The sequence below is a fragment of the Sapajus apella genome, unplaced genomic scaffold (genome assembly GCF_009761245.1).
Source record: "Sapajus apella isolate SASKATOON/1434 unplaced genomic scaffold, GSC_monkey_1.0 scaffold71, whole genome shotgun sequence".
NCBI lineage: Eukaryota > Metazoa > Chordata > Mammalia > Primates > Cebidae > Sapajus > Sapajus apella.
In genome coordinates this window covers 10,640,058-10,652,656 of record NW_022437011.1, presented here as the reverse complement: position 1 = coordinate 10,652,656, position 12,599 = coordinate 10,640,058, and the positions used below count along the sequence as shown (strand labels likewise).

Here is a 12,599-nt window from a genome sequence, read left to right as displayed (position 1 = left end):
TCAATATCCGGGTTGTGATATGGTGTTACGTTTTTGTAACATGTTACTACTGGGGAAAACTTAGTGAAGAATACGTAGCATCTCTCTTTACTATTTCTTCAACCACATGTGAATCTAGAATTATCTCAAAACAAAAAATTTAATTTAAAATGTCAAAAAATAAACAATTAATATCTATATGGTACAGAGAACTTTTTCAAATTGAAACTAAAATAAATTTTTTTCAATAGAAAAATAGGCAAATAATTTAATGGATAAATCAAAGAAGATCAAATACAAATCACCAAAATACATATGATGATATGCTCAAATTCACTAACGCTATATAGGAATTTAAAATTAAAGTAACAATGAGATGTCATTTCATAGAGATCACATTGGCAGATAGTAAAACCACTACTGCTTCTTAAGATAGAAAGAGTGCTCATAACTGGTTGGTTCCAAAATACTTGGAAGGCAATCCAGCTACATAGTTTATAATTAAAATTATTAATAGTTTTGATACTTCAATTCTACATCTGATTATCAATTCCATAGAAATTACACCAATATTTTAGGAAATACGTGAAATGATAGTACAGCATGGTTCATAAAGATAACAGAACACTTGACACATTGTGATTACCCATCATTAGGTAAATAATATATAATTGCACACTTACACTATGGAATACTACACAGCTATTAAAAGCATTAGATTTGCAGGGACTGCCAAAAAGTACTCTCTGTCACCAAACATTTTGGAAATCTCTGCAAACTTTGGAAAAGAAACAATAAAAAAAACCTACTAGGTACATATACATATGCATGTGTATAGGTATATATATATGAATCAGCAATGATCTGAGTGCAAATAAAAAATTGAAAAAAGTATCACAAGATATTTTGCATGGGATACATGAGAGGGGAACACTGATGTGCCTAGAGGACAAAAAAGTAGAGACCAATCAAAAAAGGTAAAGAAAGAAAGGAAGGAAGGAAGGAAGGAAGGTGCACTGTAAAAAAGACATTTATATGAAAAGTTATGGATCTCTTTAAAATAATATATGTGTGCATATATGTATACATTAAAATTTTTAAATTTAAGATTATAAATACCCTCATTAAAACAAACATTTTCTAAATGTTTAAGTTCTCACAACGTGAGAATTTTTTGTAAATGCTCAATTGCACAATAAATACTTAGAACTATTAAGAATACAACAAAAACAAAATATTCTTGTTTTGCACACTTCATTATGGTTTCTGAGTTAAGAATAATTCAACACATGTCCCTAGCAGAGTTTTTAAATTCGATAACGACTAGCAAAATTAAAATAATTAAACTAAAGAATAATTTGAAATTGGCAGGGAAGATGACTTAAACAACTGCAAGGAAGGCTAAAGCGTTACTAAGACAATTTTTAGAAATATAAGCTTACCTCTTTCAAACATTCTGAGTCCTCCTCCCTCTGATCTGTTCCCTCTGCAGGACCCAGACAAGGAGGAAGGCTGGGACTGAAGGCCATAAGGTCTGTCTTGGGAGGGCCCTCCTCAGAGCACACCCTCTGTCGCCTCTGCTGCGAGTACGACCAACTCCCTATAGCGCTGGAACACACCAGAGTGGACTTGACCGGCGCGCAAGCGCCGTCGGTGGGCGGCGCCGAGCACCTCAGCGCCGTGTACAGCAGCAGCGTGAGCACCAATAGGCTGGACACCGCGCAGATGGCGATGATCAAGTACACGTTGACATCCACCAGCGCAGCTTCTGGACCCACAGCGCCTGCCAACGCCCTCGACAACGCCTTTGGCGCTTGGCCGCTCTCCAGCAGCGACACCAGCAACGTGGCTGTGGCTGTCAGCGCGGGCTCACCATGGTCCTTCACCAGCACCAGAAGGCGGTGGCGTGGCGCGTCTATTTCGTCCAGAGTGCGCGTTGTGCTGATCTCGCCCGTGTACAGCCCCACGCGGAACGGGATGCGCGCGCCGACCGTAGCCGGCTGCAATTCATATGAAAGCCAAGCATTGTAGCCGGAGTCGGCGTCCACCGCTCGCACCTTAGCCACCACATGGCCGGCACCCACCGACCGCGGCACCAGCTCGCTCACTGTGCCTCCAGCGCCGCCAGCTCGGGGAGTCAGCAGCGCCGGCGCGTTATCGTTTTCGTCCAGCACGAACACCTGCAGTGTCACGTTACTGCCCAGAGGCGGCACGCCCGCGTCGTGCGCGCTCACCTGGAATTGCAGCAGCTTCAGCTCCTCGTGGTCCAGGGGCTGCAGCGCGTACACCTTGCCGCTCTCTGCGTGCACCGACACGTAGCTCGACAGCGCGCGATCGCCTACCCTCCTGTCCACCAAAGAGTAGGACACCAGCGCGTTCTCCTGCGCGTCTGCATCCCGCGCAGACACAGTGAAGATGTGGCAGCCCGGCGGGTTGTTCTCCTTCAAGAACACCGTGTACTCGGGCTGCGCGAACGTCGGCGCGTTGTCGTTCACGTCGGCCACCTCCACGGACACGCTGGCCGTGGCCCACAGCGAAGGGGAGCCCCCGTCCCGCGCAGTCACCACCAGCTCATAGGCAGACACGGTCTCGCGGTCCAGGGGGCTGTCCAGCACCAACGAGTAGTAATTCTTGTAGGTGGACACCAGCTTGAAAGGGACGTGCGGCGTCAGGGTGCAGGTGACCTGTCCGTTTGAGCCAGAGTCACGATCGGACACACTGATCAGGGCAATGATGGCGCTAGGTGAAGTGTCTTCTCTGATGGGGAGTGACAAAGAAGTGATAGTAACCTCTGGGGCGTTATCATTTACATCTAGTACTTCCACCAAAAGGGTACAATGACCCGCCATCGGAATATTTCCTTTGTCAACTGCCTCCACGGATATTTCATACAATTTCTTTTCTTCAAAATCTAGTTTGCCTTTTGTCCTGATTTCTCCATTGTTGGGATTTATGGTAAATGCATATAGCACTGCAGGCGATACAGGCCTTCTAAACGAGTAGACTATATCTCCATTTGTACCTTCATCAGGATCTGTGGCATTTAGCTTGATCACTAATGTTCCATTGAATGCGTTCTCCAACACTGTCACTTTATAAACGGATTGGTAAAATTTCGGGGCATTGTCATTCACGTCCAGAATTGTGATGAGCAGCTGAACTGTGCCAGTAAGCTCGGGTTTACCTCCATCATTGGCTGTCAGTAATAAACTATGCTCCTGAATTTCCTCTCTGTCCAATGTTTTCCTCAGTACAAGTGATAATGAAGACATTTGCTCACGACTATTTTGTGCTTCCAAAGCGAAATAATCGTTGGGATCCAGTCGGTAGGTCAATGCCGAGTTTACACCAATATCTGCATCGGATGCGCCATCTAGCGGAAATCGAGTTTCCGAAGGTCTAGATTCTGCAATGATTATTCGTTTCTTGCTTTCAGGGAACATGGGCGGGTTATCGTTAATGTCCCTCACCTCCACGTCCACATGGAAAACCTGCAGCGGCCTGTCCACGATCACCTCCAGGTGGATGCTGCACTCCGCGCTCCGCCCGCACAGCTCCTCGCGGTCGATCCGAGAATTCACAAACAAAATGCCATTCTGCAGATTTACCTCCAGAAGGTCCCTGTGTGTTTTGGACGCCACCCGGAACAGGCGCGGCACCAGCTCCGCCAGCTCCAGCCCCAGGTCCTGAGCGATGCGGCCCACGAAGGTGCCGTGTTTGGCCTCCTCGAGGACGGAGTAGTGAAGCTGACCACTACCGGTCTCCCAGGCTGCGAGAAGCAGAAGCCAGAGCAGTAGTTGCCGCGGTCTTGGGCCTCCTTGCCTGGAAAACAGCATGTTACACTACAAAAACCTCAGAAATATCTGCAATATATAATACCTTATCTTAAACTGCCTATCAAGGCCCAATTTTTGTAGCTTCCCAGTGCGAGAGGATTTGCTAGAGGTATTCCGCTTTCTGGTAAATTTTCTGCAAGAAGGAAGAAACTGCGGCTCTTCGCGGAAACGTTCTCAGTGAAGAGCGACACCATGCGCATGAATGTGTAAGTGTAAAAATGACTCAATCTTCATATTTTCCAGTGATGTGGGATTTTTTCCATTGCATTTCCTGACATTTTCACTGCAAATACGTCATTGATGATTAAGCGCTTACCTTCCCAGAAACAGTAAATCACTCCTTTCTGCTCAGTATTGGATATTAGCTGACAATTGGTCGATGAATTTCATCTTGCCACAAATTTATTTTTCCATGTATAAGACTTCCATGCAGAATTTTAAAAGATGGAGAATATTCGACATTTGTTTTGGAACAATCGATCTCTAGTTCTGCATAATCGTGTAGGTTTTTGTGGGACTGTCCTCTTCCTGTGATATTTTTCAAGACCTCCTCACACAACAGCCATTGATTCCAAAAAGAAACGTAATAATCACATAAGAATAACATGGGTGAAGGTAAAAAAACATTGGTAAGTGATATATCAGCTTTTAAATAAATACACTATATTTGTAAATTTCCCTCAATATGACTTGAGATGTGGATAAAATACTTATATTCAAAAGAAAGTGTTCAGTAAATGTGTGTGATTTCATATGTGAGTGTATGTATGTGCATAAACACAATAATTTAGACCATTTAGATACAACAATGCTTTAAAGCTTTGGATTCTGTTTTTATAAAATATGCCTGGAACTAGTATCCTATTTATTTAATAGAATTCAAATTACTACCAGTTGGTTAAACTTTCCATTTTCTCTCTCCATCTTACTTCATCATCACTGAGTAAAGCCTTACCATCATTTAAATTGCCTCTAATTTTTCAAAAAACAAGTTAGACAAAGATGTTAATATATCTTTTTTTTTTTTTTCTTTGAGACGGAGTTTCGCTCTTGTTACCCAGGCTGGAGTGCAATGGCATGATCTTGGCTGACCGCAACCTCTGTCTCCTGGGTTCAAGCAATTCTTCTGCCTCAGCCTCCCAAGCAGCTGGGACTACAGGCGTGCGCCACCATGCCCAGCTAATTTTTGTATTTTTAGTAGAGATGGGGTTTCACCATGTTGACCAGGATGGTCTCGATCTCTTGACCTCGTAATCCACCCATCTCGGCCTCCCAAAGTGCTGGGATTATAGGCGTGAGCCACCACGCCCGGCCAAGATGTTAATATATCTTTAGCAAAGAAGAGAGGAAGAGGATCTTACTTTTATATACTGTTATAACTATCTCTACCAAGCCACAAAGTCCCAGGCCAAATCGTGTAATGAAAAATATATCATAGCTCCAATAATTATCTTACCTGTTGTGTACACAGTGCTATAGGAAATGACTGTTGGGTTTATTTCCATAACTCTGCTTTCCTCTGAAAATTTAGGCAGAGTATTTGGTATTTACTTGCCCTCATCATCCTCTCCTGCTCCATTACTTTTACTAACATAGTATTCCTCTTATAATGGATATTGTTCCTTGACTCTTTCTAATTCTTTCTACCAGGCCTACGTTTCTTTATTTACCTGTTCACATAATTAGACTACATAGTCAACCATTTAAAATATGCCCTTCCAGACACCCTAGAATCATTCACCTATTTATATTACTCCTCTAACATTCTTTTTAGTCTCCAACACAGTTACCCTAACAATCCATTTTCTCTATTCTTCCTATTAAGCTGCTCAATATAAATTAGTCACTTAGCCATGATGATTATATTGTCTTAAAGTTTACTCTCACCTTTACCTCAATTAGGCTTTCAAGTGAATTCATAATTAATTCCTCCCTCTTGCTTAAAGAGATTCTTCCATATTCTATTCCCTCTCTTCTCAAGTTCTCAACCTCATACCATCAGTTCACTTTCAGATGATTCATACATTGAGAGATGTCAACAAACAGAAATTCAATAGCTCTCTTCTTACGTCATCATTTTTTCCTTATAGTATTTGTTTTAATTCTCTACTAGATCTAAGGAAAAACTGTTGCTACTTTTAAGGTCAACCATATGCTCTTAAAAATTATTTTCTATTCTCTCTTTCATAGTTTTCATCTAAATTCTCCTGCTGCCTGTCTTATTTTTAGTATCTTATTTTTTACTTGTTTCTTTCCCTCACACTATGAAGATATTCAAACATCTTTAACTAAAATATGTACACACACACACAAAAATTTTAACATTCTACTTCTGGTGGGAAAACCTATTCTGTTTATCTTTTCCCTTCACCCTTAACTTCTAACATATACTTTATATAATGCACTTTGAGTTTTCAGATTCCTGTTGTATTTCCTCCTATGATTTTAAGCCTACCATAATAGGTTGAATGTCGGTTCCCAAAAAGTTATGCCCACATCTTAATCCCTGGAACCTGCGGATTTTACTTTATGTGATGAATGATGTGATTAAGTTGAGGATCTTGAAAGGAGTTTATCCTGAATTATCCAGATGGGTCCTAAATACAGTCACATGTACCTTTGTAAAACCAACACCTAGAAAGAGACATGGAGAGGAGGGGGCAATGTGATCATGAAGGCCGAGAAGGCTGAGATTGCAGTGGTGCCACCACAAGCCAAGGAACACCAGCAGCCATCAGAAACTGGCTGGAAGAAACAGAAACCAGTTTCTTCCCTGGGGCCTCCAGAAAGAGTACAACCCTGACCACACCTTGACTTGGACTTCTGGTCTCCAACACTGTAAGAGAATAATTTTGTTGTTGTTGTTTTATAGTGCCAAGTTTGTGGTCATTTGTTATGGCAGCCATAGGAAGTGACAAACTTACCTGCCTAAGTACCTGAACACGTTGCTTTTCATTTTTCAGTGTCTGCCTTGGCAATTTTATTCTTTCATGAATTTATTTTTTCCCTAAATGAGTATTCCCAAAATGCATGTCAATAATCTCTTCTGAGATCTAGACCCATATTTCCAATCACAATGGTATTTTCCTAGGACCTCAAAGTAACATTTTCTTAAATGTCCATCTCCATTCCCTACCTGCTCAAATACACACAAACTGTTTATCCAGCTCTGTCCTGCAACTTGGTTAATGGCAATCTCAACTTCTCAGTTGAACAAACTAAAAAAGTGAGAGTCACCTTCCACTTTTGTTTATCTCTTATCATTCGTATTGAGTTTGTCATTATCCGGCTGCTTCTACTTTGCCAATGCCTCTTGTATATGTCTTTTTCAATTCATTTCTACTACCACAATTTAAGTCTCCATTACTTGCTACCTAATTTATTATAAAAGAAATAGTTTTCCTGCCTTCAGAATCTCCCCTGCTCTAATCCCTCAAGTACCACCTTCATTTACCACCATAAACTGTGCAGTTGTTCATGCTTATCTCTTCATGTCTAATACTTTCTTGGTAAAATGTTATCTATCTTTCAAGACACTCTTCAATAAAACATTATCTGATTTCTAGGGCTTACTCCCATTTCTAAGATAGAGAGGATTGCCCAGGTGATACATTTCAATACCATGTATTTATTTTAAATTATTGATGGAAGCTGAGAGAGGTGGAGCCTGCCTGTAGTCCCAGCTACTTGGAAGGCTGAAGCGGGAGGATCACTTGAGCCCAGAAGTTCAAGTCCAGCCTGTGCAACACGGCATATTTTTTTAAAAAGTGATTGAACATGTACTATATTCCAGATCCTAAAATAAAGATATGTAAGAAAGCAGATATAAGCCTGGAAGTTTTAATGCCTTCACAACCAGGTTGGGGTATGTAAGACTTTATTTCCCAGTTAAAGAGAAGCCTCTGGATATTTTTGTAGAAATAGAAAGTTAAAATACGTAAAATGAACATAAGAAGATTCACTTAGTAATAGGCACAGTACAGTGGTATACCATGATACGTTTGGGATCATCCAAAACAGGGTTTGAGCCATGGTTGGTACCAACTGTACTGTATGGTACAGATGGTCAAATATTTTTAAATTGAGAAATGACTTTATTATATTTCATATAAATAAGAGTAGTACAGTAGCTATTCCCACTTGAAATAAAGAAGGAGTTGTGTGAGCAATGAAGAAAATCATTCATCGTCTGTCAGATATATTATTTATATTATTGTGATAATACCTGGAATATAATGTGAAAATATCTAGATTATACTGAAATTAGAATGGTGATCAAAAAGGCTATTTTAAAAGCCAAAGCACATGAGAAAGAGTTAAAGAACCCATTAATGGTATCTGGTAACTCTTTCTACCATTCTTGCAACTTATCTGTAATATTGAACTTACGAACAAATTAAAATAAATTTTAAAGTTATCAAACATCTGGCCAGTTTTAAATCTAATATACTATTATTTTTCAAGGTTAACCAGTCATATAATAGAAAAGATTATAGAAATAGAAAAATTTTAAGTGTGGTTCTCCATGGCCTCCATTATATCTATATATTTCCTTCATTGATATTACACAAATACATAAAAGTTCAAAATGAGTAAGAATGACCACAAAAGATGAGACATGCGATAGTTTAAAGGATAAAATCGTAAGAAAAATAAGAGAATGTAGTAATAACCTAAACGGAAGTTCTTCAGGGAAACAAATATATCTAAATAATATAACTTACTTCACTGGGAGGACTTAAACAATCTTCTCGAGACAGCTGAAGGCTTGGACTGAAGGCCATGAGGTCTGTCTTGGGCGGGCCCTCTCCAGAGCACACCTTCTGCCTCCTCTGCTGCGAGTAAGACCAACTCCCCATGGCGCTGGAGCAAACCAGTGTGGGCTTGCCCGAGGCGCACCCGCTCACAGTAGGAGGCGCAGAGCACCGCAGCGCCGTGTACAGCAGCAGCGTGAGCACCAGCAGGCTGGACACCGCACAGATGGCGATGATCAGGTACACGTTGACATCCACCAGCGCCATTTCGGGACCCACAGTGCCCACCGAACCTCGCAACGACGCTTTTGGAGCCTGGCCGTTCTCCACCAGCGACACTAGCACAGTGGCCGTGGTCGTCAGCGCGGGCTCGCCATGGTCCTTCACCAGCACCAGCAGGCGGTGGCGCGGAGCGTCCGCCTCGTCCAGGATGCGTGTCGTGCTGATCTCGCCCGTGTACAGCCCCACGCGGAACGGGATGCGCGCGCCAACCGCCGCAGGTTGCAATTCGTAGGACAGCCAAGCATTATAGCCAGAGTCAGCGTCCACCGCGCGAACCTTCGCCACCACATGGCCTGCACCCACAGACCACGGTACCAGCTCGCTCACCGCACCTCCCGAGATGCCAGCCCGAGTTGCCAGCAGCGCTGGCGCGTTGTCGTTCTCGTCCAGCACGAACACCTGCAGCGTTACGTTGCTGCCCAGAGGCGGTACGCCCGCGTCTCGCGCGCTCACCTGGAACTGCAGCAGCTCCAGCTCCTCGTGGTCCAGCGGCTGCAGCGCATACACCTTGCCGCTCTCCGCGTGCACCGACACGTAGCTCGACAGCGTGCGCTCGCCCACCCGCCGCTCCACCAGCGAGTAGGACACCAGTGCGTTCTCCTGCGAGTCCGCGTCCTGCGCCGACACAGTGAAGATGTGGCAGCCCGGCGGGTTGTTCTCCTTCACGAACACCGTGTACTCGGGCTGAGCGAACGCCGGCGCGTTGTCGTTCACGTCGGCCACCTCCACGGACACACTGGCTGTGGCCCACAGCGACGGGGAGCCCCCGTCCCGCGCGGTCACCACTAGCTCATAGGCCGACACGGATTCGCGGTCCAGGACGCTGTCCAGCACCAACGAGTAATAATTCTTGTAGGTGGACACCAACTTGAAGGGGACATGGGGCGTCAGTGAGCAGACGACCTGTCCATTGGCTCCAGAGTCACGATCCGACACGCTGATCAGGGCAATGACGGTACCCACCTGAGCATCCTCTTGCACAGGGAGCGACAATGAAGTAACCACTACTTCAGGGGCATTGTCATTCACGTCCAGAACTTCCACCAGGACCATGCTGTGACCTGCCATGGAAGGAATCCCTTTATCAATGGCGTTAACCTGAATTTCATAGGCATTATTCTCTTCAAAATCCAGTTCACCATAAATTTTAATTTCACCTGTGTCTGGATTTATTGAAAACACACATTTCTCACTCACTGGCAAAATAATTTTGATCCCGTAGGCAATTTCTGCATTCAGTCCTTCGTCTGGATCGGAAGCGTTTAGTTGGATCACTCTCGTGTCGTTTTGGACATTTTCAGGCAAAACTACTTTGTAGCTGGGCTTATCAAACGCCGGACCATTGTCATTCACATCCAGGACAGTTATTTGAATCTGAACAGACCCTGTTAGCTGTGGTTTACCGCCATCGATTACCATCAGCAATAAATCGAGCTTTCGCGTTTGCTCTCTGTCCAATGACTTGCGAAGAACTAATTCAGGCAATATACTTTTATCTTTTTTTGTTTTTATTTTAAGCTCAAAATGCTCATTTAGACTTAACGTATAGGTCAAAAGAGAGTTTACGCCAATATCCGCATCAGAAGCGCCCTCTAGAGGAAAATGAGAGTCCAGAGGCGCAGATTCAGAAACAGGTACCTTTTGTTCCCTTTCCCTAAACACCGGCGGACTGTCGTTAATGTCTTTCACCTCCACGTCCACATGGAAAACCTGCAGCGGCCTGTCCACGATCACCTCCAGGTGGATGCTGCACTCCGCGCTCCGCCCGCACAGCTCCTCCCGGTCGATCCGAGAATTCACAAACAAAATGCCATTCTGCAGATTTACCTCCAGAAGGTCCCTGTGCATTTTGGACGCCACCCGGAACAGGCGCGGCACCAGCTCCACCAGCTCCAGCCCCAGGTCCTGAGCGATGCGGCCCACGAAGGTGCCGTGTTTGGCCTCCTCCGGTACGGTGTAGTGGAGCTGACCGCTCCCCACCTCCCAGGCTGCGAGGAGCAAAAGCGAGAACAGCAGAGGCTGGGATCCCGGGCCTCTTGGCCAGATAATCACCATTGCAGAAAATGAGGGCCTCTGAGTTGGGAAAATCAGTTTTAAAGGATCGCTCGCCTGAGGTATTCTATGAGCAGTCACCCTTTTCTGTAAGTACATATTCAATAATTTTTTTCCAGCATTACGGTAAATATGGAGTCTATCCTATTCTGTGAATGGTTGGAATGTGCGTGCGGAGAAAATAGTTTCCTGTTTCACCTTTTGAGTGTAGAGCGACATCCTGTGACTGATTATGTAAGTACAAGAAAGATTCTGAGGTTCTTTTTGGTTTAGCCACCTCCTGGGTCACTCTAAATTCTACTGTTTCGACTTTGGGATATTTTTCATGGACAATTTATAAATGGAGATTTAGTGAATATACATGATATTAGTAACAAAACATCAATAATTTTATTACACTGTAATTTAAAAATATTTTCTGCTTCAAATTATCATAAGACTTTCAAATACAGTATGCTAGAAGCTACATTTAATCTATCCACGGAAAGTAATATACATAATAATATACATCACCCCTGCCCTTATCTAGCTGACAAATTACACTGTTTCAGTAACTTTTAACCTTCACAAACACTCCATCATAACATTTTAGAAAAAGTTAAGAATTTCAAATTTAACAAAGAATAAAAAACTAAAATATATCTATTACCAAACAATATTTTACTTATATAAATTGTCTTATTCATAAATCTGATGAAAGAATTCATCATAAATATGAAGAATGTTATTGTTTTTTGGTTCCTTGATGCTTGAATGCGATAACTTTTCACATAACTGCTCTCATTTCCATTACGTGCTAAAACAAAGCTCAGGAATAGATTCTGGAAAGTTTTACTCTAGCAAATGTGAAGCACTTCCATCTGAAATGTTTAGTTAAAGCCTCCAAATTTCACATTATCCCAAAGTAACAATGGAGCACGAATATGAAAAAGATCTCTTAAAGTGTTTTGGAGCCTAATCTCATTGACTAAAGTCAAGAGAATATGAAGTTGATAGCAACCTTTTGCTTTTTCTCTAAATCTTTCCCTACAGGTCATTTAGTAGTTAGGATATGCTTCTCTTCAGAAAATCAGAATGGTGACTGTGATGCCAGGGGGACTCAGAAGACTTTTCATGATTTTGTTCATTAATTCAAGGTCAGTTTTAAGAGAAAATAAAACACAGATAAGATCCTACACCTCATTGTGAACAAGTACACGTAGACTTCGTAAGTAATACGTCAAAATCTTTAAACCAATTTGTTGCCAGTCATTCCTTTTACGTATAATAACAAAGGCAACTGAAATATGACACATTTGCAAAACCAGAAAATAATGAAGAAAGGCTCTAAAAGTATAAGATAACTTAAATCACCTATAAAACTTTAAGTAATCAAAAACATATTTGAATTTTGATGCCATCAGGCTAATTATTTAAATTGTCTAATGTTACCACCAAGCCACCAAGTTTCTTCTTATTTTTCATTTTCAAAAGTAGTGAATGTACTATAGGTGCTAAGGAACTTTTTTTTTTTTGAGATGGAGTTTTGCTCTTGTTGCCGAGGCTGGAATGCAATGGTGTGATCTTGGCTCACCGCAACCTCCGCCTCCTGGGTTCAAGCAATTCTCCTGCCTCAGCCTCCTGAGTAGCTGGGATTACTGCATGCGCCACCACGCCCAGCTAATTTTATATTTTTAGTAGAGACAGGGTTTCTCCA

The 12,599-nt window shown here is 42.7% G+C and overlaps 2 protein-coding genes across 10 annotated transcripts in view; both read right to left on the bottom strand.

The window, feature by feature from the left end:
• Positions 1–12,599, bottom strand: part of LOC116531589 (protocadherin alpha-2-like) — a 167,406-nt gene that overhangs the window by 95,001 nt on the left and 59,806 nt on the right.
• LOC116531585 (protocadherin alpha-C2) overlaps positions 1–12,599 on the bottom strand; it is a 191,498-nt gene that overhangs the window by 125,224 nt on the left and 53,675 nt on the right. The window contains exon 1 of one of the 9 annotated variants that reach the window (XM_032250475.1): positions 8,540–12,302. The exons of 7 other annotated variants lie outside the window; for them this stretch is intronic. In XM_032250475.1, coding sequence (XP_032106366.1) covers positions 8,540–11,002 — 2,463 coding nt within the window. In that variant the 5' untranslated portion in view covers positions 11,003–12,302. Of the gene's footprint in view, positions 1–1,421; positions 4,823–8,539; positions 12,303–12,599 lie in introns of those variants that run through there. One more of the 9 variants, XM_032250480.1, reaches the window with a different exon arrangement.